The 23,814-nt window shown below is 51.8% G+C and overlaps 1 protein-coding gene across 7 annotated transcripts in view; it reads left to right on the forward strand.

Moving 5' to 3' along the window:
* KCNJ12 (potassium inwardly rectifying channel subfamily J member 12) overlaps positions 1-5,249 on the forward strand; it is a 44,763-nt gene extending 39,514 nt beyond the window's left edge. For all 7 annotated transcript variants that reach the window (XM_027047821.2, XM_027047818.2, XM_027047820.2 and 4 more), the window contains one exon: positions 50-5,249. In XM_027047821.2, the coding sequence (XP_026903622.1) occupies positions 106-1,410 (1,305 nt within the window). In that variant the 5' untranslated portion in view covers positions 50-105 and the 3' untranslated portion in view covers positions 1,411-5,249. The remainder of the gene's footprint in view (positions 1-49) is intronic.
* Positions 5,250-23,814: the final 18,565 nt, after the last annotated feature.

Genomic DNA, 23,814 nt, shown 5'->3' on the forward strand with positions numbered 1-23,814 from the left:
CGGGCCGGAGTGGCCTGCTCCGCCAGCCATGCTGTCTTCTCCATTACAGGAGACGCCCCACCCGGAGCCGGCCTGGGGGCGAGCCAGGGCCCCCCCACCCCCGGGATGACCTCGGCCGGCAGGGCCAACCCCTACAGTATCGTGTCATCAGAGGAGGACGGGCTGCACCTGGTCACCATGTCGGGCGCCAACGGCTTCGGCAACGGCAAGGTGCACACGCGGCGCAGGTGCCGAAACCGCTTCGTCAAGAAGAACGGCCAGTGCAACATTGAGTTCGCCAACATGGATGAGAAGTCGCAGCGCTACCTGGCCGACATGTTCACCACGTGCGTGGACATCCGCTGGCGCTACATGCTGCTCATCTTCTCGCTGGCCTTCCTCGCCTCCTGGCTGCTGTTCGGTGTCATCTTCTGGGTCATCGCTGTGGCCCACGGCGACCTGGAGCCGGCAGAGGGCCGCGGCCGCACGCCCTGCGTGATGCAGGTCCACGGCTTCATGGCGGCCTTCCTCTTCTCCATCGAGACGCAGACCACCATCGGCTACGGGCTGCGCTGTGTGACGGAGGAGTGCCCCGTGGCCGTCTTCATGGTGGTGGCGCAGTCCATCGTGGGCTGCATCATCGACTCCTTCATGATCGGCGCCATCATGGCCAAGATGGCTCGGCCCAAGAAGCGGGCACAGACGCTGCTGTTCAGTCACAATGCCGTGGTGGCCCTGCGCGACGGCAAGCTCTGCCTCATGTGGCGCGTGGGCAACCTGCGTAAGAGCCACATCGTGGAGGCCCACGTGCGGGCCCAGCTCATCAAGCCGAGGGTCACCGAGGAGGGCGAGTACATCCCACTGGACCAGATCGACATCGATGTCGGCTTTGACAAGGGCCTCGACCGCATCTTCCTCGTGTCACCCATCACCATCCTGCATGAGATCGACGAGGCCAGCCCGCTGTTTGGCATCAGCCGGCAGGACCTGGAGACAGATGACTTCGAGATCGTGGTCATCCTGGAGGGCATGGTGGAGGCCACGGCCATGACCACGCAGGCCCGCAGCTCCTACCTGGCCAACGAGATCCTGTGGGGCCACCGCTTTGAGCCTGTCCTCTTTGAGGAGAAGAACCAGTACAAGATCGACTACTCCCACTTCCACAAGACCTACGAGGTGCCCTCCACACCCCGCTGCAGCGCCAAGGACCTGGTGGAGAACAAATTCCTGCTTCCCAGTGCCAACTCCTTCTGTTACGAGAACGAGCTGGCCTTTCTGAGCCGTGATGAGGAGGACGAGGCAGATGGAGACCAGGATGGCCGCAGCCCCCAGGCCCGGCATGACTTTGATAGACCCCAGGCCGGTGGCGGCGGTGGCGGCGGCGGCGGCGGCCTCGAGCAGCGGCCCTACAGACGGGAGTCAGAGATCTGAGCCGCCATCGGCCAACGTGCAGCATCCGCCCCGCCAGGGAGAGGCCCGGCGTCCCTCAAGGGCCCCGGGTTTGAGCAGAACGGGCCAGGTGCCCCGGTTGCAGACTCAGTAGCGTTTTAGATGTTTTATGTTTCTTCACAGTGGCCTGGCAAGGTTGGCGGGAGAGTGGGCGGCCAGTGGGCTGCCCCTGGCCTCAGGGGCCAGAGCAGGTGCAGGGACAGGGAGGTGGCCTCTCGGGGTCCAGGCCAGGAGCCGGGGGCTTCTGCCTGAGGCTAGAACTGCAGCCTGCCTGGAAACGGCTCCACAGCCACCCAGCCTCTGTGGGCGAAGGCTGGCAGGCTGCAGTGCGCCTCGCTGGTTTTTAACTTGGGGAGAAACACCAGTTTTGGCTTTCTCAACCTTAGCTTGAGTAAGACTGTTTACAAAAAAAAAAAATAATAATAACACATGATTGAAAACAATTTACTTTGTGGGGGTTATAAGAAAGGACAGTTAGAATCCCACTAGTCTGCTGAGATGGAAGCAGTCAGATGGAGGCTCCACGAGGTTCCCTGAGGCCGAACAGGCCTCTCCTCTGCGAAGGCGGGTGTGTGCCAGGCGGCGCATCCGCAAGGGCGAGCGCGGTGCTCACCCGTGGTTCTTTGTGCTCACGGGCGTGTTAGATGACGCTTGCGATAGAAAACCAAGACCATGTGAATGATCGTAATAAAAGCTTTCCGGTAGAGGTGGGGGTAGGGGCTGGGAAAAAACCAGTCTGAGCTTTTTGAGTTTGACTTTTGTACCTTAGAGGTGCGTCTCAGGGCTGGATATGGGATCTGCCTGCCGTGGAGGGTCCGCTCTCCCCCCACCCGCCAGATTTTCCTGTTTTACTTTTCTCTCCTTTTCTGCCCAGTAGCCCCCACCCCTTCCACAGTGAGGGATACTTGGAAAACGTTGGAGGAGATGGCCCCGTGGGAAGGGAGGCCGGGTTCCCAGACTACAAGGAAGCAGATCAGCCCCGTTCCCACGGGACCCCAGTGAGTCGTGCCTTAGAGACCCGGGTGGGCCAGCTCCGGTTGTTTCTGTTCTTATCGGACTCGCCCCTCCTCCCAGCCGCCCCTGACTCCACCGTGAAGTCCCCACCAGCCTGTCTGCAGAGGCTGGGCCGTCCTGGTGCTCTCTGCACGCCTGGGGCAGCACGGGCTGTACTCTGATGCTGAACGGCAGAGGAATCATCTTAGAAAAGGTGTGGCATCGTCAGCAGAGATGACTGGGGGTGGCACATGCAACCGGGCACCCTTGTCAGGAAGGGGTTTGGGGCACTGGGCTCTGTTGGCCCAGAGCAGGCCCCTGGACCAGGAGCTGCCCAGTGTGGGCTTGCTCTTGGTGGAGGACACAGATGGCAGAGATGGAGCTGGGGCCCTTTCCAGGACAGCTGAGAATGTTGTCCTCCCAAATAACCAGGCCTGGAAGGAAGTCCTTAATTAGAAAGCCCATGTGTGTCTCCCCAGCCTGCCTGTCTAGGCCACTCCAATCCACGTCCCCCAAGACAGCCAGGCACCAAGGACTCTGGCCCAAGTGGGGAAACAGGTAGGGTGCAAGGTCACCCAGTGAGTGGGTGGGTCCTGGGAGGCAGGGAGAGGCCGGGGGGGGGGGTCTGGGCTGGGGGCCCTTGCCTTTTCTATCCTTCTCCAGCCCCCAGGGAAGCCGGAGACCTGGCCTGCAGTCAGAGGCCATGGAGGGTCTGTGCACGAGCTGTCAGTTCCCACCCATAGACATCCTGGGCCCGTGCCCTCAGGTGTGCCTGACTCCCAGCATCCTGCCCTAGCCTCAGGCCCCACCCTCATTTCTGGCTGGGATGATTCAGGCCGCGGAGGCAGCTCTTTCCTCTCAGGATCTGCTGGAGGGACCTCAGCTCCTTCTCAGCCCAGGGCCTGGCTTCCAGAGCTGGCTTTCTCCATTTGAGCCCTGGAGCTCGAGGGTGGAGTTGATGTGGGAGGGCTTACCTGCCCACCCCCGCCCAGGTTGTCAGGGAGCCAGGGAGGGACGAGGTGGTCCTGGTCACTTGGGGCTGACATAGGAGCCTGCATTCTGCTGTGCCCAGCAGCTGGAGATCTTTCCCGGGCCGGGTGTGTCCGGCTTCCGCTCCCACCCTCCGGAGCAGGGGCCAGGGACTCTGGGTTCCCCCCAGGCCCTAGCCACCTCGGCTTGGTGCGCCTCCTCTCAGGCCTGTCCCCCTCCCGGGCCCACACCGGATGGTTCAGCCCCAGACCCTGCGGGAGAGCAGCCCTGATCTGCCTTTCATCTCTTGCCAAAGGCAGATGCTGCGTTTTCAAACTCTTCTGCCCTCTTTTTTTTTCCTCCCCTGTATTTATTTATTTATTTATTGCTTGTGCTAAAGACCAAAATAGTCTCCCTCTTTAGTGCACTTGAAACGGGAGGGTGGATGGGAGGAGCCGTGTGTGTGCAGAGCAAGGATTACGTGGTCCCTGGGAGTGTGTGCCGCGTGTGTGTGTGTGCGTGTGTGCGTTTGCACGTGCGTGCGCACCCATGTTTGTGCACGTGTGTGTGGCATGTGGCGAGCACGTCAGTCCTCTGAGTGTGCCACATGCCGTGCGTGGTGTGTGTGCTGAGCACAGGTGAGTGGGGAGCATTTGTGCCCGTGTGTGTGGTCTGTGTGCCGTGCAGGTGTGCGTACCAATCCGGTCCCTCCCTTGCCTACCCCGGCACTGAGATCTCCAAGGGGTTTCTTGACGGTCTGAACTAGGAGGTGTGGGGGTTGCAGTTGGCCCAGAATGTGGCCTCTGACGCCCTCCTGCCTGAGACACTGAGCCGCTTGTGTGGGAAAGGGGCCGTGCTGGCAGTGTGCTCAGGAGCGTGAGTGTGCGAGCCCCGAGTGTGGGAACTGACGTGGATAATCATCCCATCTCATCTCTGTTCAAGCAGATGTGTGCAGTCACAGCTTTGCCTGAGTGCCCGGGTGTGCGGATTCACCCCGTCATGGGAGCGCTGTACAGGTGTGTGCGCACGGCGATCTCCACACGTGTGTGAATCTGGGCTGATGGCATCCATGCGGGATGTGTACGCGTGCGTACGCAGATACACGCAGAGACTCGTGTGTGCGTTTACCCGTAGGCGTGGTTGTGGGTGTGCGTTCCATACGTGGGCATTGGTTTAACTGTTAGCCAGGCTGGAAGGCTGGGGACACGCCGCCCAGGACGGATGCCGGCTCCGGACATGGGCACACAGCTGAACGCAGTAGTCCTGCTGACCCCCTGCCCTGATTGTGTCCGGAGGGGAATGTGTGGAATGTGCATGCCGGAGGCTCCGAGGCAGTGTCTTCGTGTGTGCGTGAGTACATGGCATCCAAGGATGGCCTATGTGTGTGTGCATTTGTCCCGGTGAACACGTATGCACGTGTGGAGCATTTGTGTGGCAGCTGGGCCAGGCTCTGTGAGCAGGGCTGGCGCCTGCCTGCTGGGGGCAGCGTGTATGGGCACGTGTGAGCATGTGCAGGTCCCAGGGGTGTGTGCACACGGATGTCAGTGGAAATGGTGTGTCTGTGCACGCTCGTGCGTGCTGCTAGGAACATGCTGGCCGCCCCCCCGTGCCCTGCTGGTGCTGTGCCGCCCTGTCCCCGCCTGCTGAGGGTCCCGGTGGGGGCCAGGGGGGCGGGAGCAGGGGCCTGGTGGGAAGGAGGCCCCTGCACAGGGGTGTCTGCCCTGCGTGAGGTCATAGAATGTCAAATCTATTTTAAATGGTGAAACTGGAGAATTTTCATGTTATTTTCAATACATAGCAGTATCTAAAGACATAGGCCACGAGACTAGACCACATTAAATGCATTTTGATCTCTTTGAGTGCCACCGTGTGGAGATATGTGTTTGAAAATCCCTGCCTGGCATTCCGATGCTCCCTCAGCCCCCTGTGTCCTGGGGCGATGGGGCTCCCCAGGGGCCTTGGGGGCGGGGGTGGGTGGGTCACGGTAGGAGCTCTGGGAGAGAGGACAGAACACAACCTGCTCGCAGCCCCCAGTGGGCTCTTCCAACTGGCACATAGACCCTCATTCTCCTGTGACCGCACACCCTGTCCCACACAGACCCCCGGGGGCACACCACCCACTCGGACCGGTTGTCACACTTCCCCAGCCACGTGACCTTGGGCCACCGCTTTGTCCTCCCTGGGCCCACACCTCCCCGCTTTGCGTTCCTTCTGCAGAGATTTGAGGAGCGCATCCACACGCACGCGTGTGCCGACTGCAGGGAAACAGTAGCTCTTTCCTGGGACTCGGGCGCGGAGGAGCCCCGGCTGGACAGCAGCCCCGGTTCTCACCACCGTAGGGGAGAGGAACCCCTACTGCAGCCTGGCACCGTGAGGTGACGGGGAGGACCTGGAGTGGTGTCCCCCCTAGGGAGGCTGGGCCGATGCGGGACAGAGGGAAGAGACAAGTGCGGCCAGAAGGGGGAGCAGGAAGGCCAGCAAGGCCCATTCTGGGGAAGGGAGAATTTTATCTGTAGGAGGGCTCAGTCTCTGGGATTTCAGTGGCTTTCTAGCAGAGGGCCCACAGGGAGAGAATTCTTTCCTTTGCCCAAACTAGTTCCGTGGCCGGAGAACCCCTCTGCATCAGTGAAGGACCCCAGGGGACCTTCATTCTGTAGGATTCAGATGATGATTCCAGACCACAAGGTAGGAAGCCTGGGTAGTGGTGACGTATGCACTGATGAAGGACAGGAGGTTGGGAGGTGTTGGGGGCAGGTCATGAAGGCTTCTTGGAGGTTGTTGTTCCCTGGGGTTGAACCTGGAGACAGGGAGAGCTGAGGGTGGTTACGGCTAAATCTGGGGGCGGGGTTGGAGCTCATCCTCTCCTAACCCTGGAGCCCTCCTTGGCACCGCAGTACCTGAATCTAAGCCAGTTGAGGCCAGGGAGCGATGGCCTCCCCCAGCCCCCTGAGTGCTAGTTCCCACAGACGGGTATGGGGCCCCAGTCAGCGTTTGATAAATATTTATTGTTCAAACTTCGTAGCACTGAAGCTCAGGAGCCTTGCGATACCCCCTGTCCTGGCTGTGACCCTCGGGCAGACCCCAGGCCACTCCTTTGCTTGGTGACCTATATTGAATTCCTTTTCTCCTGTGGCCTCGGTCTCCTGGTCTCTAAAGAAGGGGTGTCCATAATCGTTGCTAGCTCTCACACTTGTCAGAAAGAACAAGAAGGAGAAAGAGGACCTTTAATTAGCAGATGCCTTGCACACATGCTGCATATACAAGCCCACGAGGTGGGGCCGGTGCACGTGGAAGGAGCCCGAGGCTCGAGGTTGCAGCAACACCAGGTCTGTGTGTGGCTGAGACCATAGGCTCCCCCTGCACTTACCTGCCTCCCAAGGATGAGATGAGCCCAACTCAGAATCTGCTTTTTAAAAGGTAGAATGGCGTGGGGGGTGGGGTGATGATGAGTGTTTAGTGAGTGCTCACGAACTTGAAGTTTGAGGTCTCTAAGGTGCCGGGTTTACCTGCTTTAGAGGAAATCAGTCCATTAAGGGACTTTCAAGGGAGGTTATCTGAGCTGGGATCTGATCCAGGCCTTGGGTCCCCAAGCCCTCCTGCGGCCTTCATTTCACCCAGACGCCACTACCCTCCCAGGCACCAGACCACCCAGGACCTTTCCTCTGTCTACCAATGGCCGGTGCTGGGGTTAGATTCTCGGCCAGTGGAGGGATGATGGCCCAGCCAGGGGGCCTGCCTTGGACGCCGTTTATCCTTCCAATCATCTGTCTCCTGCAGTGAAGGGCCCCACTGGCTCAGGAAGGACTCACAAATGGGTTTCCCTTCAGTGTGGATGGTCGACATCATTGCTGTCCGTTTGCCCCTCAGGGATAGTGGGGGCTTCAGAGGACATACCCTATCCCACTACGGCCCACCAGCCATCCAGCACCAGAGTGACAGAATCAGGCCTTGTAACCCCACTTCCTGCAGCCCTCCCTGGCTTCCTGCTACACTGAAAATAAAATTCCAACTACTTCTCCGCCCCTGAAGCCCCATTCCATCTTGCCCTGACTTCAGCCAGCTCATCTCCCCCTTTCCCTGTGCCCCTCTGCTCCAGGCACCCGCCTCCTTCTACTGTTTTGAGAACACTATATTTTCATCTTCACCCCAGGACCTTTGCACGTGATACTCCCTCTGTCCGGAACACTTTCCCCTCAGATCTACCTCCTCCTTCCCGTCTAGGCCTTCCCTGACCCAGTGTCAGAGAGCTCCATGAAGGCAGGGATTGTCCTCTCTTTCATTCACTGCCGGGTCTCCGGTGCACGGCACAGTATGTGCCTCGTGTGAGTTTGCCTAATGGATGGTTGAGTGGAGGGGGGGCGGGTCCCTTGGGCCTCCCACCCCGAAAGGGGTCTGCAGGTCTCACCAGCCTACAATCTCCACCTCTTCCCATCGCCCCAGCTTGGACGGAGCCTACCGCACCAAGCAGTAACAATACGGAGTGATGCCTGAGTGGTAATGGGATGGACACAAGGTGCTGTGGGAAGAAAAGCAAAGGGAGGCCTGGTGAGAGAGGGACCAGGATGGGTCCCCCAAGGAAGTGACACTTCCTCTGAGATCTGAGGGATGAGTCAGGCTTTGCCGAGTATGTGAGGAGGAGTTCCCAGGCCCTGAGTGGGGAAAGAGCACAAGGAGAAGCAGAAGGAACCGACTCCGTTGGGGGAGGGGCAGGGAAGACCGTGAAGGGTCCCCATTCCCGGCACTCGGCCTCTCAGGCCTGTGCCACAGCCTCACGGCCTCGACCTCCCGGAAGGTCAGCCTCTGTAGGGCCGGGGAAGCCCTGTTCCACCTGCTTCACGACTGTGCCCAGTGCCCAGAGACGCAAGACCCGGCACCCGCTAGGTGCTCAGTCAGTTGAGTAGGTGCTCCATCTGGCTGCTCTCAAGCTGTGGAAGAGCCACCGAAGAAAAGGGCCAGTGGAGCTGCCTGTTGGCATTCTCCGCGCACGAGCAAATCTCCAGCCTCGGGTCGTAGGGAGCCGCTGCCCAGAGGCTTTGACGGTTTCCTGTGCTGGGGAGTCGAATTTGATAAAATAAAAATTTGAAATGTACCACGTAAAACACACAGGGTTGCATAGGAGACCCATTTCACTGGAATGCCGTCATCAAAGCGGGAACGAATTAACTTGTGGCATGTTAGCGGCTGTGTTTCCTCGCTAACCACCGATGGGCGAGCGCCCCCCCGGGCGGTGGCTCCGCTGCTGTCATCTCCCCAGTGAGGAGCACAGCCTCGCTGCCAGGGGGTCCCACAAAACTGAGGGGCGGGGTCATGACCCCCACGGTTGCCTCCATTATAAAAGGATGAGAATACTTAATTTGTGTTAGTGGTGAAACAACGTGGAGATATAGTCTTCGCACCCAGAGGCATGTGTCCTTCATTTTATAAATTTTTTTAACGTTTATTGATTTTTGAGAGAGACAGAGCATTGAGCGGGGGAGGGGCAGAGAGAGAGGGAGATACAGCATCCGAAGCAGGTTCCAGGCTCTGAGCTGTCAGCACAGAGCCCGATGCAGGGCTCAAACTCGTGAATGGCGAGATCATGACCTGAGCCGAAGTCGGACGCTCAACCGACTGAGCCACCCAGGCGCCCCATGTGTGTCCCTTTAAATGGGGGCCCTTGAAGGGCTGTGGGTCCGGGCTCAGGCCCCTGTGGTTTCAGTGGCTAGGGGACTGGCTTGCTGCTGGGAGGCAGGGCAGGCAAACTTTGTCTGCAAAGGACCTGATGGTAAATCTTTTAGACTTTGCAGTCGTGAGGCCTCTGTGGAAGCTGCCAGCTGTTGTCATACAAAAGCAGCCGTGGACAGTATATCCACTAATGGGTTCCAATAAAGTCCGTTAGTTGTTATAGGGGCCGTGTTCCAATGAAACCTCATTTATGGACACTGAAATTTGAATTTCATGTAATTTTCACATTACATGAAAAACTCTTCTTTTGATTCCTTCCCCCATCGTTAAGAAATGCAACAACGCTTCTTAGCTGGAAGGCCATACAGAAGCAGGCTGCGGGCTGCGTCAGAAACACCCAGAGAGCGTCTTCCAACTCCCATGGCTGGGCCTCACTTTGAGACTCAGCAGGTCTGGAGTCAGGCCTGAAGTGTGTATTTCTTTTTTATTTCTTCTTCTTCTTCTTCTTCTTCTTCTTCTTCTTCTTCTTTTTTAAACATTTACTTATTTTTGAAAGACAGAGAGAGAGAGCATGGGGAGGGGAGGGGCAGAGAGCGAGGGAGACACGGAATCCGAAGCAGGCTCCAGGCTCCGAGCTGTCCGCCCAGAGCCCGACGCGGGGCTCGAACCCACGAACCGTGAGATCCTGACCGGAGCCGAAGTCGGAAGCTTAACCGACTGAGCCAGCCAGGCGCCCTGAAACGTGCATTTCCGACAAGCTCCCCGAGGAGGCTATGCTGCGGTGGGGGCTTCACTTGCAGAGCTGCTGCTGCTTGTCCAGGGACACGTCCTGTAACGCCAGGCAGGACGGAGCCCCAGAGGTATGACTTAACCCCCTAGCCGAGGCTCTCATCGAATTCCGGGTGACCTGGCATCCCCCACAGAGGTGCCAGGCCGCGCAGCCCCTCTCTGGTGTAGGAGAGAGAACATTCTTCCTTATCTCCTCTTAGGTTCTCCACCTGGTGCCCTGCGAGTTAGATGGACAAAAGACAGAGTAACAAGAGAATACAGGCATTTATTAGCCCGAGCTTGGCACATACACAGGGAGAAGTCAGGCATGAGTAATTCCAATGGATGCTTACACAGCGCCTCGAAAGAGTTCTATGGATGAGGAAACTGAGGCTCAAGGAGCAGAGGAATGGGCCAGCAGCCTGTCTTGTGGCTCAAGCCAGATTTCTGATGCCCCTTTTCTCTCCTCACGCCCCCTCCTCTGGCGCAACATGCTGACCCTTTTAATCTCTAAAATTCGTTTGGAGCCTGACTGGATTTCTCCATGCCACTGCCGCTGGTCCAGGCCGCCATCGTTGCTTCTCAGATGACGGCCACTATTCCCTCTCTGGCCCACTGGGGCTTTCTTGCTCTCTTCTTGACCTGGGCAAATCTTTGGGGCCCCCTGGCTTTGGGACTGGGGGATCTGGGCTCTCTGACCCCCATGTCCCAGGGGCCTGGCAGGGATGGCGTCCTGGCAAGGCAGAGAGTTTAGCTGAACAAACCTGGGCCTGGTTCCAGCCTCCCCGACTCTGCCAGCTGTAGCTCCTCCCTGGGTCTCAGTTTCCCCATCTTCAATCTGACCTACCAGGAACGGTGCTTTCTCATGGCCCTGAGTGCTGGGCCAGCTCTGTGGGCCCAGGTGCTAGAGACCTTCTTCCCTTCCTGGATCAATGCTGGGGTCATTGCTGAGGCCTGGGACCATTTTTAAAAAAATGTTTATTTATTTTTGAGAGAAAGACAGAGAGTGAGCGGGGGAGGGGCAGAGAGAGAGAGAGAGAGACACACACACACACACAGAATTCGAAGCAGGCTCCGGGCTCCCAGCTGTCAGCACAGAGCCCGACGCGGGGCTCGGACCCATGAACTGTGAGATCATGACCTGAGCCAAGTGGGATCTTTAACTGGCTGAGCCACCCAGGTGCCCCTATTATTATTATTTTTTAAAGTTTATTTATTTTGGGAGAGACAGAGACAACACAAGTGGGGGAGGGGCAGAGAGAGAGGGAGACACAGAATCCCAAGCAGGCTTCAGGCTCTGAGCTGTCAGCACAGAGCCCGACGCGGGGCTCGAACTCACGAACCGCGAGATTGCCAAAGTCGGACACTTAACCAACTGAGCCACCAGGCACCCTGGCAGTTCCCAGCTGAGGCTTGGGATAGAGGTTGAGCTGGAACTCTGAGACCACAGCGTTGGACCAGGGCGGGGCTGCAGGCCGGGCTCTGGAGCGGTGCCGTTGCCCAGATGGTGTATTACACAAACCCAGGGGTGCCATTCACAGCCTATACAAACATGCAATCTCTGAGGCCTTTTTCCTGTCCTCACTGCCTCAGGGCTTCAGAGAGGAACTGCCCTGGATTCAACGTAGCGGGGGGGAGGGGACCCACAGCACACGTGGAACATGTGGCATGGGACGGCAGGGATGGGGGGCAGAGATGGGGGCTGCTTTTATAATCAGCTTTTATAAGTTGTTTTGTGAACTCACTGACTAGCTAGAAAATGTTTGAAAGGTGGTGCAGCCTTAATGCCAACACACAGACACACACACAAACACCCACACACCAACACATGCACACACCCCCAAAATGCACACAGCTACACGCACACACTGAGCACACACGCATATAAGCGTGTGTGAATATTAGTTACATGGTCACGGAGAAGATAGCCTCCCGCTGCGGGGAACAATGCGGCCAAACCTCACAGACACAATGTTGAATGAAAGGATCCAGACACAAGAGGGCACACGGTGGTGAGGTCCATCCACATGAAATTCTAGAACAGACATTAATCTGTGGTGATAGACATTGGGGCAGTGGTCGCCTATGGGAACAGGTGGTTCCTGTTGGAGCAGGGGGCTGGGTTTGGGCTCAGAGGACAGGCAGTGCCTGGATCGAGAGGAAGGGCCTGACAAGGGGAGGTCCTGTGTCCTTACGGCCTGCCCAGCAGAGAGTGGGTTTCACAGTTGAAGGTCGGAGGTGACTTATACCCAAGGTTGCACTGCGCTGCCCTCTCAGCTGGCCACCGCTGACAGCAGTCATCCTGGAGGCGGAGCCTGCAAGGGACAGGCAGACAGAGGCCAGGGGGCTGACGGGTGGGGTGGGCTGTGCCGGCTGAGGGTGAAGGAAGGTGAGCTGGCAGTCAGAGGGCGAGTTGGGAGGGACGTGGTGGGCGGTGAGCCCCTCACTGAGGCAGGTGTCAGCCGAGGGGCACACGACATTCAACACCCTCACTGCTCAGAGACACCGACAGGCTGCTTGACATGGGCTCTGGCCCTCCCAGGAATGGCTCAGCACAAACAAGGACCCCCACCCCCACCCCAGCCCCTCAGAATCAGGCCCCACTCGCCCTGTCCCCTCGGAAGAACAGCGGGGCTCCGCTGCTGGGGCCAGAAGGGCAGGTGATAGAAGGTGCATTAGTGAACTCTGCTAAACAGCCTTGTTTGGGGTGGGGAGTCGTGAGCCCCAGCTCCTCCCAGGGAGGAGCCCCTGGGTCCCAGTTCTGAGACGAGGACCCCCCCAAGTGACCATGAGGCCCCAGGTCCTGGGGTTCCGATCATAGAGGGTGGACTGGGCTGGGGTCATTTCTTGAGCCTTCTGCTACTTCAGAGACAGAGCGTCCCTCCGTCCACCCAGCCAGGTGGCCACAAAGGGGGAGCACTAGGAAAGTTCAGGCGGCTGTGACGTCTCCCCAGGACCCGCTCAGCAGTGGAGACAGTGAAGTGTGACTTTCATTCATTCAGTAGATGGGTACTCCTTCCATGCCTGGCCTAGGATGTGATAAATGCCAATGATGCTCAAACTAATTGGCTGGCAGAGAAAAAGGGCAGTCAGAAGGACCCTTGGAAAGGTGACCTTCACAGTGGCCCTGAAACCACTGGGAGAGTGTGAACGTGCTCTGAAGTCCAACACCCTGGCTGTGAACCTATCTTCGCCTCTCCCTAATTCTGTGCCCCCAGCCCAGTGAGCTAGTTTCTTTGTGCCTCAGTTCTCACCTCTGTACAATGGGGCTGATAATCACGAAGAAGCATGGGGATTAAATGAATAAGAAATAGCAACACACAAAGGGGCCGTGTAAGTATGGGCACTGTCTCTCATCGCCATTATCTGGGGATGTGCACCCAAGGTGGGGGCAACCTTGGGCTGGTGCTCCATGGGCTGGGGGAGCAGAAGGAAGGCAAGGGTGGCTGGAGTAGTTAGAGCCAGGGACAGAGCTTGGACAAGAAGAGGGATGGGCTGGGGATGGGGTCTGCTGACCGGGTCCAAGGTGTCCACGGTGGGAGCAAGAAAGCCCTGTGAGATGGTTGGCGTCTTAAGCAGATCCCACCAGCTGCCGTGCAAGAAGTGGACAGTGAGGCTAGTGTGCTGTCTGGGAAGAGAGGAGGAGACCGGGCTGCGTTTAGGAGTCTGCATGGCCGCTGGGCTGAGGGGGGCTCATGGGGCCACTGAGGCATCTGGCTGGCCCTATTGATTTTGATGTGGGCCGCCAGGTGGGTGGGGAGGAGCGAGCTTCGCCCAGACGGATGGCATCTCTGGGCATTTTAAGATGCCACCAAATGACACAGCCACTTTGGAAGGCAGTCTGGCAGTTTCTTATGAAATTAAACATACACTCAGTGGACGATCCAGCCATTCCCCTTCTGTATGCTGCTCAAGAGAAATGAAAACTCATTTTCACACAAAAACCTGTAAGTGGATGTTTATAACAGATTTATTTGTAATCGCCAAGACCAGGAAGAGACCCAGGTGTCTCTCACCTGTAAGTGGGTGAGCAGACTGTGGCCTGTCCCCACAACGGAATCCTCCTGAGCAGGGAGAAGGAACAGATGTTGATGCATGGTGTGACAGGATGCGTCCCAAAGGCATGATGCCGAGTGACAGAAGCCAGACTCAGGAGTCTCCTATTTATGTGACATTCTGGAAGATCCCAAATGATATGGATGGAGAACACATCCGTGGTCAACAGGGCCTGGGCGGGGGGTGGGGGGTGGGGTGGGGGTTGGTCAGGGAGGCAGGGTTACAAAGGGATGGGAGGGAGGGCTATGAAAAATGCTGTATATCCTGACTGTAATGACGGTCACACAGCTAGGTGCAATTTGTCAAGACTCGCAGGACTCCACACAACGAAGGATAAATGTAGGTCAGTTTTACTGAACAAAATAAAGGGGAAGAAAAAGCAGTTGCCAGCAAAACCCGTGTGCAGAGACATCAGTGTGCTGGGTTTTGGAGAAGAGAGCAGGCTGAAGGTCAAGACCGGGGACTCACTGGCGTGTGGATGGAACCGAACGGTCGCGAGATGGTGGAGACACAGGTGATGCAGCAGGACGTGGTGGGAGGGAGGGAGGGAGGCACCGAGGATGACTGGGGCTTCTGCTGTGCTGATGAGGCATCAGAATGACGCCATCTCCTCCTGCCACATCGTCCCGCTGGGGCGCGCGGACACCCCCACCCTCTCACCCTCAAGAGACTGGGACACGAGCATGAGGGGAGAGGTGATTCACATCACCTCCGCTCAGGGCTTGGTCCAGCCTCGGTGGTCCGTCTGCAGATGGGGTTGTTGGATCAAAGAGCTCAGAGGCCCCCACAGGCTTGAGGTTTCAAAAGGAAGACTTTTTAAGGTGCCGTCACCTACAGGCCACATGCACCCAGGTGAGGGGCTCACACACGTACCTCTGCACACGGCATCTCACACGCTTGAGTCTCTCACACGCATCACTGAACGCAGTGCCACACGCATGTCAGTGAACACAGTTCGCCACACTCACACCGGTGACCCAACTCTGTCTCTCTGTCTCATACACACACTGGCACCAGTAAACGTGGCATCTCAAGCAAATACATCACGAGACATAGCTCCTCACAGACACAATGTTAAGCTGATAAACCGAAAGACGTTTGGAGAGATAGGTACACATATCTACAGAAGACAGACAGATATTCAGATAGAGACAAAAAGGCTGACAGACAAATTTTATATATATGTATACACAGAGATATACTGAGAAAAAAATATAGTCAGAGAGACGGAACAGACAGAGGGGCGCCTGGGGGGCTCAGTCGGTTAAGCGGCTGACTTCGGCTCAGGTCATGATCTCACGGTCCGTGAGTTCGAGCCCCGCATCGGGCTCTGTGCTGACAGTTCAGGACCCGGAGCCTGCTTCGGATTCCGCGTCTCCCTCTCTGCCCCTCCTCTGCTCACACTCTATCACTCTCTTTCAAAAATAAATAAACATTAAAAAAATAAAAAATAATAAAAACAGACACAGAGACAAGATAGAGAGTGTGATAGATGGCCTGAAAGACATAGCCTGACAGGTGGACAAATAGATGCAATCAGAAAGACGGACATGTTAACAGACAGACACAGATGGACAATACATAGGACGAGAGGAACACGAATAGAGAGATACATGTAGACAGACAACTACAGAGACAGACGGAAAAATAGGTAGACATACAGACACACACATGCACATAAGACTCAGACAGAGATAGAAAGTAGAAAGAGACTGATGCACAGCCATTCAAAATGACAGATGTCTACTATCTACCTATCTATCTATCGGGACAGAGGGAGATAACCAGACATATAGATATATGGATAGAGAGGCAGACTGACAAATAGAAAGATAAGGGGACATACAGAAAAAGATTCAGATGGACAGATGGAAAGACAGACTGGGAGTCATACAGCTAGGGAGGTAGACAGAGGTAGATAGATTTACAGGAAGAGGGTCAGATAAACAGACTGAGAGATAGATTGATAGATGGACAGATAAAGATACAATCAGAAATATAAAAGGAAAAACAGAAAGGAGGTGAAAAATAGGCAAGTAGATGGATGGATGGATGGATGGATGGACGGATGAACAGGGAGATAGAAAGATAGGCAGATAGACAGACTGACAAATGGATAGGTAAAAAGATAGCTTGAGAGACAGATGGACAACATGTGGACAAATATATAAAAAGAGATAGATTGGGGCGCCTGGGTGGCTCAGTCGGTTGGGCGTCTGGCTTCGGCTCGGGTCATGATCTCGCGGTCTGTGAGTTCGAGCCCCGCGTCGGGCTCTGTGCTGACAGCTCGGAGCCTGGGGCCTGCTTGGGATTCTGTGTCTCCCTCTCTCTCTGCCCCTCCCCTGCTCATGCTCTGTCTCTCCCTGTCTCAAAAATAAATAAAAACATTTTAAAAAATTTAAAAAAAAGAGATAGATTGAAAGATTGAGAGGCATACAGACAAATATTTATACAAAGACAGATACATGGATAGACAGAGAGTGAGACAGACAGAAAGACACTATCTGTCTACAGACAGGTAGAAAGAGAGAGAGAGAGAAACAGACTGATGGAAAATGGACAGTCACATATACAGAAAGAGCAGCAGACAGGCATACAGACAGCTAGATGAACAAATGGATAGGCAGAGAGCTGGATAGAGAAATAGATCACTAATTAAGAGATAGAAAGGCATACAGACACAAGGGTAGACATGCAAATAGATATACACATATCTCTAGAGGTAAGTAGTTATACAGATAGACCGGTAGAAGGATAGACAAATATACATATAGAAAGATACATAAAAACCCAAAGAGACAGACAAACAGAAAGGCTGTTAGAGAGACAAGTAGATTTATAATATAGATAGATCAACAGAAAGGCAGACAAACGGATATTATATAGGCATTCAGACAGGTAGAAAGATGGTCAAATAGATAACTGACAGAAAGATTGGCAGACAGGCAAAGACATGGCCAGATGAACATAAAGACAGGCAGAGAAAGTTATCAGAAAGACAGAAAGGCAGACAGACAGACATGCACAGAGCTAGAATGACATACTGACAGATATGCAGACAAAAATTCAGGCAGACAGAACGGCAAATAGAGAAACTAATTGAGCAACAGGTTGACAGACAGACGTAAAGAGAGGAAGGTAGATAGAGAACAAGATAGACAGCTCATCAGCAGACATAGAGGCAGGCAGACAGAGGCACGGGACAGACAAGCAGTCAGGGGACAGACGAGTAAAGAATGCATGAAAGCAAGTCCTGACTTGCTGAGAGACAGTGGGGAACACAGAGTCAAGGTCACCTTGATTGTTCAGGTGAAAACAAGAAACTCTGTTTGGGCCATGTGTGAGTCCTGAGAGAGTTTGGGCTATCTGGGTTACCTACCAGGAGCTTCTGTATCATCTTGTGAGTGTGTGTATGTGTGTGTGCTCTTGTGCATGTCCCCCTGTGCGTGTGTGTTTGCCTGAACCAGGTGGAAGTTCTCTGGTTCCAGTGGTGAAAATCTTGGTGCCTACATGAATAAGATGACATAAAAAGCATTTGGAATGTTAAGACTTTGTCAGCTTGACTTATGTTTAGATGTGTCGCACATGGCTTTTTTTTTTTTTCTTCCTGTCTTTGAGAAAAGTTACTCTATTAGGATTTGCAGCTGAGACAGTCTGTTCAGCAAATGGCCCGGGGAAACCACTCCCACGAAACGAGTCACTATTGACCTCTACTATTAACTGAGAATCTCACGTTCTGGGTAAAATGTTGCAGAGTTTTGATTAAGTTCAAATGGCACCAAGAGCCAAATAATGTAGATTGGAAATATTCTTTGGGATCAGAATACTTTTGCCTTTTTAAATATTTGACTAAGTGTATATACATCAAGGATTTCATATTTTTATTTATTTTATTTTTGTTGGTTTTGTGTGTAGGTAAACTTCTATAAAAATTCTACCATAAAGCTGTTTTCTTGGAATGTATCTAAACAAGGGCTTCCAACTGGAACCAGCAGAGGGCAGCAAAAGACCAGTCACTAGACAGTCGCTTGGTCTGGGGATAGGAAATGTCAGGTATTCTTGCCTCTTTAGTTCTTGCGCATTTGTGTGGAAACATAATCCACTCAAAACTGATTTTATGAAAGATCCAGTGAAGTCAGATTGAATAGTATAAATAAGAATACAGAATGAGGGGTGCCCGGGTCGCTCAATCGGTTAAACGTCCGAATTTTTATTTAGGCTCAGGTTATGATCTCATGCTTCCTGAGATGGAGCCCCGTGTCCAGCTCTGCTCTGGCAGGTGGGAGCTTGCTTGGGATTCTCTCTCCCTCTCTCTATGCCCCTCTCCCGCTTACTCTCTCTCTCTCAAATAAATAAATAAACATTAAAAAAAGAATACAGAATGAATACCTTACTGAGATTTCCAATTTTAAACTTATTCTTTTTCCTTAATATGGCACTATTTACTAAATTCTGTACTCAAAAAAAAATACTGTGTTCAGAGAGAATGATGTTTGGAAGATAAGCAATCAAATGTGCCTGAAGTAGTTACAATAACAATGCCACCAGGAACATGGCTTCTTCATCCAACTGCTGGCAACAATTGGACATCTATTTATCAGCATTTAACGTGCAAAAATAAAACTGCCATCTCAAATATAATTTGAGATAGTTATAAATACATCTTTAAAATTTTAAGACTCCAGAATAAGTAGGAATAGATTGACCCATATGTAAGAGGGTGTTTTCCTTTAAACGGGGAAATTACAAAGCAGAAGTATGTCCTTTAAAATTAGCTAAGGGGCAACAGTGTCTGTTTCCATCCATGTTATTTGCTATTGTGCTGGAGTATTGGTGAAAGCAAAGTTAGGAAACAAACAGGAGCAATCAAAGCTAGAAAAGTGATGAAAACATACATTAGGTACTTTTCTTATTCTAGCTTGTTCACTCAAGGTCATGTCTGTGAACTTCATCCATATTATTTCATGTAGCAATAGTTGATTTCCTCATTGCTATGCACTACTGTTGTTCGAATATATCAAAATATGCGTATCTCCTCTATGATTGATGTAAAATTGCTTTGTGTCTGACTTTTCTAGCTTTTGCCTACTTCCACGTCTTTCGGTGGGCATTAGCAATAATCACTGTCAGGCTGTGTCATAGGAGGTGTGTTATGTATGTTTAGATTTATAGATACTGCCAAGCCATCTTCCAAAGTTGTTGAACTAATTTACACTCCCATTAGCAACACTTGTTTTACTAGTCTTGTAAATTTTTGACTTAGTCTTTTTTTTTTTTTTTAAAGAGAGAGTGTGTGTGAGCAGGGGAGGGGATGACAGAGAGAGAGAGAGAGAGAGAGAGAGAGAGAAACTTAAGCAGGCTCCACGCTCAGCAGAGAGCTCAACTTGGGGCTCAATCCCACGACCCTGGGATCATGACCTGAGCTGAAATCATGAGTTGGGCCCTTAACTGATTGAGCCACCCACACACCCCTTGGCTGTTGTTTTTTACTCAAAGTTCTTAATCTTAATGAAGTCTGATTTAACAATCTTTTATTTTTATTTTTTTTAAAGATTCTTTACTTGTTTTGTTTTGTTTTGTTTTGTTTTTTAAGTAAATCTATACCTAATGTGGGGCTGGAACTCACGACCCTGAGATCAAGAGCCAGATGCTCTACTGACTGAGCCAGCCAGGCATCCCTAACAAACTTTTCTTTTATGGCTATTGTGTTTTAGGGGTCCCATTTAAGAAAGCACTTCTTATACCAAATTCATAAATACCACAACATAAAGAAGACACGCTCCTATGTCTTCTAGAAAGTTTATTGTTCTACTTTTCGTCAAGACCTTCTTCCGGAGGTCTGGGTCCAGCTCAGAATAGTGCTCTGCCTGCCCGCCCCAGAGGTATCTCCATGGCCAGGGGGTGGCCCCTCCTCAGAAGTCTAGCCCTGCCTCCATGTGGCCCCATCTTTTAAGAATGTGGATTCTGAAAACAGGTATGGGGACATTTGCGCAAATACATGTGTGATAAGAATATTGATTTTAGCATTACTTACATTAAAACAAAAAAATGAGGAAAACAATAGCCACTCATTAAGAGGGGAGGGGTTAAATAAATTCCAGCATATCCATAAATCCAATACTATAAATTTGTGGGGTTTTTAAAAATTAAGTAAATGTTCATGATGAACAGTCAAATGAAAAAAAAAGCAAGCTGTAGAAATTTCTTTGGTGTTACAAAATGTACACGTTTACCTTAAAAATATTTCTACAAATAGGCAAAGAAACTAGGACTGCAGAAATTTGGAAAACCAAGAATAAAGTTGCCCCTAATTTAACACTTGTTACAGAGCTGACAGAAGCTGGATGATGTTGGCAGGTGGAGAGACATGTTGATCAATGGGATGGAACAGAGACTCAAACAAATATGCCCAAGCTCAACTGATTTTTGGCAGATGTGCAAAAGCCATTGAAGGGAGGAAAGATGTGGCCTCTCCATCAAACAGGAGCAGGGCAATTGGACATCCCCAGGCAAAACATGCAAGCCAGCACACAAAAATTTCTTAACCTAAACAGCTACACTTCACAGCTCATACAAACATGAACTCATACTTCCATGTAAAACATAAAACTAGAACACGCTTTGGCGGGGGGAATTCCGGAAGAATTTATGATCTAAGGCTAGGCAAAGAGATTTTAGATTGACACCAAAAGCGTGGTCCCTAGAAAGAATTGGATAAATTAGAATTCTGCAAAATTAAGAGCTTATGCTCTGTGTAACACCCTTAAAAGAGGAGGGACTGACAAAATACAGATGGGGGGAAATATTTGCCAACCATATAGCCAACCAAGGGCTGGTATTGGAATGTATAAGAAACCCTCAACATTCTAGGATGATCGATTGGACCAGGGTCTCTCTGCCTGGCCTCCCAGCCTATTGGAGCAGTTCTCAGCCTCCCAGGCCCTCCCACACACTTAGAAATGCTTCAGGGTCCACAAAATGGCCTTCCATGTGCATGAGAGGCATGGCAATTCAAACCTGAAAAAGACACTGTCCTAATGGAGTCAGGCAACCCGCCTAATGGCGTCACGGCTCATCGCATGAAGCACGCCACCAGCCACCGCCCACTAGCAGCGGGAAGACCGCAGGGACAAGAGCAACGTGTTACACTGGGTCAGGGTAGGGCGACAGAGTGCCAACCATACAGCTTAGGGGGTGGCCTCCTGGGGGACACGGTGTGTGAGCTGAGGTTGCAGAAATGGAATTTCAGGAGTGAAGGGAGGGGCGATGTTAGGGAATGTGATCAAGGACAGAGTCTTGAGATGGTGACGTGGTGTTGAAAACACCTGCACGCTTTATGTATGTGACTGAGCCCAGTTAGCGCCTCTCTGCAAACCTTTTAATAGCTGGAGGGTGGGGGCAGGGATCCTTCATCTTTCTGCTGCCCAAGACAAGCCTCGTATGTAAGTTCCCTTTGCTGTGATTACAATTGCCACCTACCGATCTGGAGTGGCCTGCCTTTTCCGTCAGTCTCTCCCTGCCCTCTGAATATAGGTGCCAGATTCCGGTTTCATCTCGGAGGCTCCAGGGAGGGTGTCGAACCAACAGATAGATTTCCAGGGAAGTAGAAGTGCGGGCAATGCCTTCCTCACTCTCCCTTCTGGTCCTTGGGCTTTTCCTCCTCACTCCTCACTCTCACAGGGGTTGAATCCTTGGATTCCTCACATTTCACCGCTGCCAGAGGAATCAGTGGCTAGTCCTGACCACCTCTCCAGAAGGTTCCTTCCCTCCCTGGCCGCATCTATGTCTTGGAAACTTCTTTCCACCTAGATACTCCTCCCACCCCAGCCCTGAACTGAGCACTGACTGGTGGTTAGAACCGTGCAGCCACCAGCCCTGAAGTTTGACTCAGGAAGCCGAGACTTTACTGGGACATCAGCCAGAGGGGATCCGGAGGAATGTAGCTCAGTCCGTGACCCAAGAAAGAAAATTCATCTAGGGTCTAAGGACCAAATTAAACCCTGTTTATAGAAACTTATTCCAGGAGGATTTAGAGGAGGAAATGAGTTAAATCCCGGCTGCTGGAGCAGGAAGGAGGCAGAGAAGGAGGAAACTGATCTTTGAGGATCATGAAGAGAGGTCTGGGCAAGTGGAATTCTGGAAGACAGGGACAGTGGATAGAAGGCAGGAGTGCTTTAAGTATGTGCGATAGTGCGTGGCCTGGCTCAGCAGGGTCCTAGGGGTTCCACGTCAGCTCACAGTGAGGCCCCAAATAACACGTCTCTGCAGACAGTAGGGAGGCACTGCAGATGTGGGAGCAAGGGAGGGGGCAAAGTGAAGACTGTGTTTCCAGTGGTTTGGTGGGAAACGTGATTTCTTCCCCCTTAGGGTGGGTGTGAGCAGCCCCTGCTCACAGACCCCAGTGAAGTCGGGTCTGTGTCTTGCTCCTTACGCAAGAATACACTGCATATTGACCAGAGATATAAATGGAGACACTGAGACCATTTAAGAACTGGAAGAAACAATCTGGGTAATTCCATTGTCACCTGTGCATGGAAAAGGCTTTCATAAGTACGCTCCAGAAATTCTGATTCAATAAAAGAACAGACTGATAGGTTAATGCGTAAGTGCTAAGAAAAAAAAAAAAAAAAAAAAAAAAACTCTGGCATGGGCAAAAAGCACCATAAGCTAAGCCAATATACAAATAAAATTGAAAGAATATTTACAACATGTCCTTCCAAAAGGTTAATCTACTTAATGGAAAAGAGCTCTTAAAATTGACAGAAAAAAAGAACAGTGAATGAAAATGGCTCATATGATACACTAAAGATTTTTAATTCACTTATTATATAAATGCAAAAGAAAAGCTATATAAAATCTCACTTCTCACCTCTCAGATTGGCAAAAATTCCCAGACCTCAACTACACCCTCTGTAAGTGTGGGGTATGGATACAGTGTAGCAGCCGTGGGGGGAAATCTGACACTATCTATCTAACAAAACCACAAATGCATTTACCTTTTGACCCAGCAACTGCACTTCTAGGAGAAAGCTTGAAACTACACCTCAAAGGATAACCAGCACCCCCCCAACAAAACACAAAAACCAGGGCACATAAGCTTGTTGATGGCTGTATTGTTTGCAACAGCAAAATATTGAAACAGCCTAAACGTCCATGCTGAGAAGCCTTGTTGAATAAAATACGCTACATCTAAAACAAATTGCAAAACATGCATCTGTGAAAACTAATGAAAGCCATCTGCTTAACTGCTATGGAGTGATTTCAAGGATATACTGTTAAGTGAAAAAAGCAGTTTACAAAGTGTATGTGCATTTTGAAGAAAGAAGGAGAGTAAGTATAGATATAGATGCATATGTCTTTGTTTCTTCTTTCAAAAAGAAACCCAAGAGGAATGAACAAGAAATTAATGAAAATACTTTGCTCTCAGGGTTAGATGAATAGTATGGACAGGATAGGGATTGGAAGGCAATTTCTCCGGGTACACTTTCAAAAATATAATTTTGACTTTCTAACCGTGTCAACATTTTGCCAATTTGCAAATCAAGCTAAATATAAAGTTGCATAAAAAACAAAATACAAAAATCAAATACAAACAGGAGAACACAAACCTGTGCAGCAAATTGATAACACAACTGAGCACATTAAAAATAAATAATAAAATGATAAATAATAAATAAACAATTCAAGTGACTTTCAAAAACAACACTTCGAATATATACTCTTCCCTAGTGGGATGTACTCTAAGAACCAAAAGATCAATAAGGAAATCTTCAACTTTGCTTGACAGTTTTGTTTTTGATGTTACAACAGGCATGGGAGCACTGAAACTATTTTGGGGGGTTATAGGATTGAGGAAATGCATACGTTTCCTAATGTTGTGGGGTAACCAGGGCTGTCCCCATGGGAGAAAGGGAATACAAACCGGGAATGGGGAAA

The sequence above is a fragment of the Acinonyx jubatus genome, chromosome E1 (genome assembly GCF_027475565.1).
Source record: "Acinonyx jubatus isolate Ajub_Pintada_27869175 chromosome E1, VMU_Ajub_asm_v1.0, whole genome shotgun sequence".
Classification (NCBI taxonomy): domain Eukaryota; kingdom Metazoa; phylum Chordata; class Mammalia; order Carnivora; family Felidae; genus Acinonyx; species Acinonyx jubatus.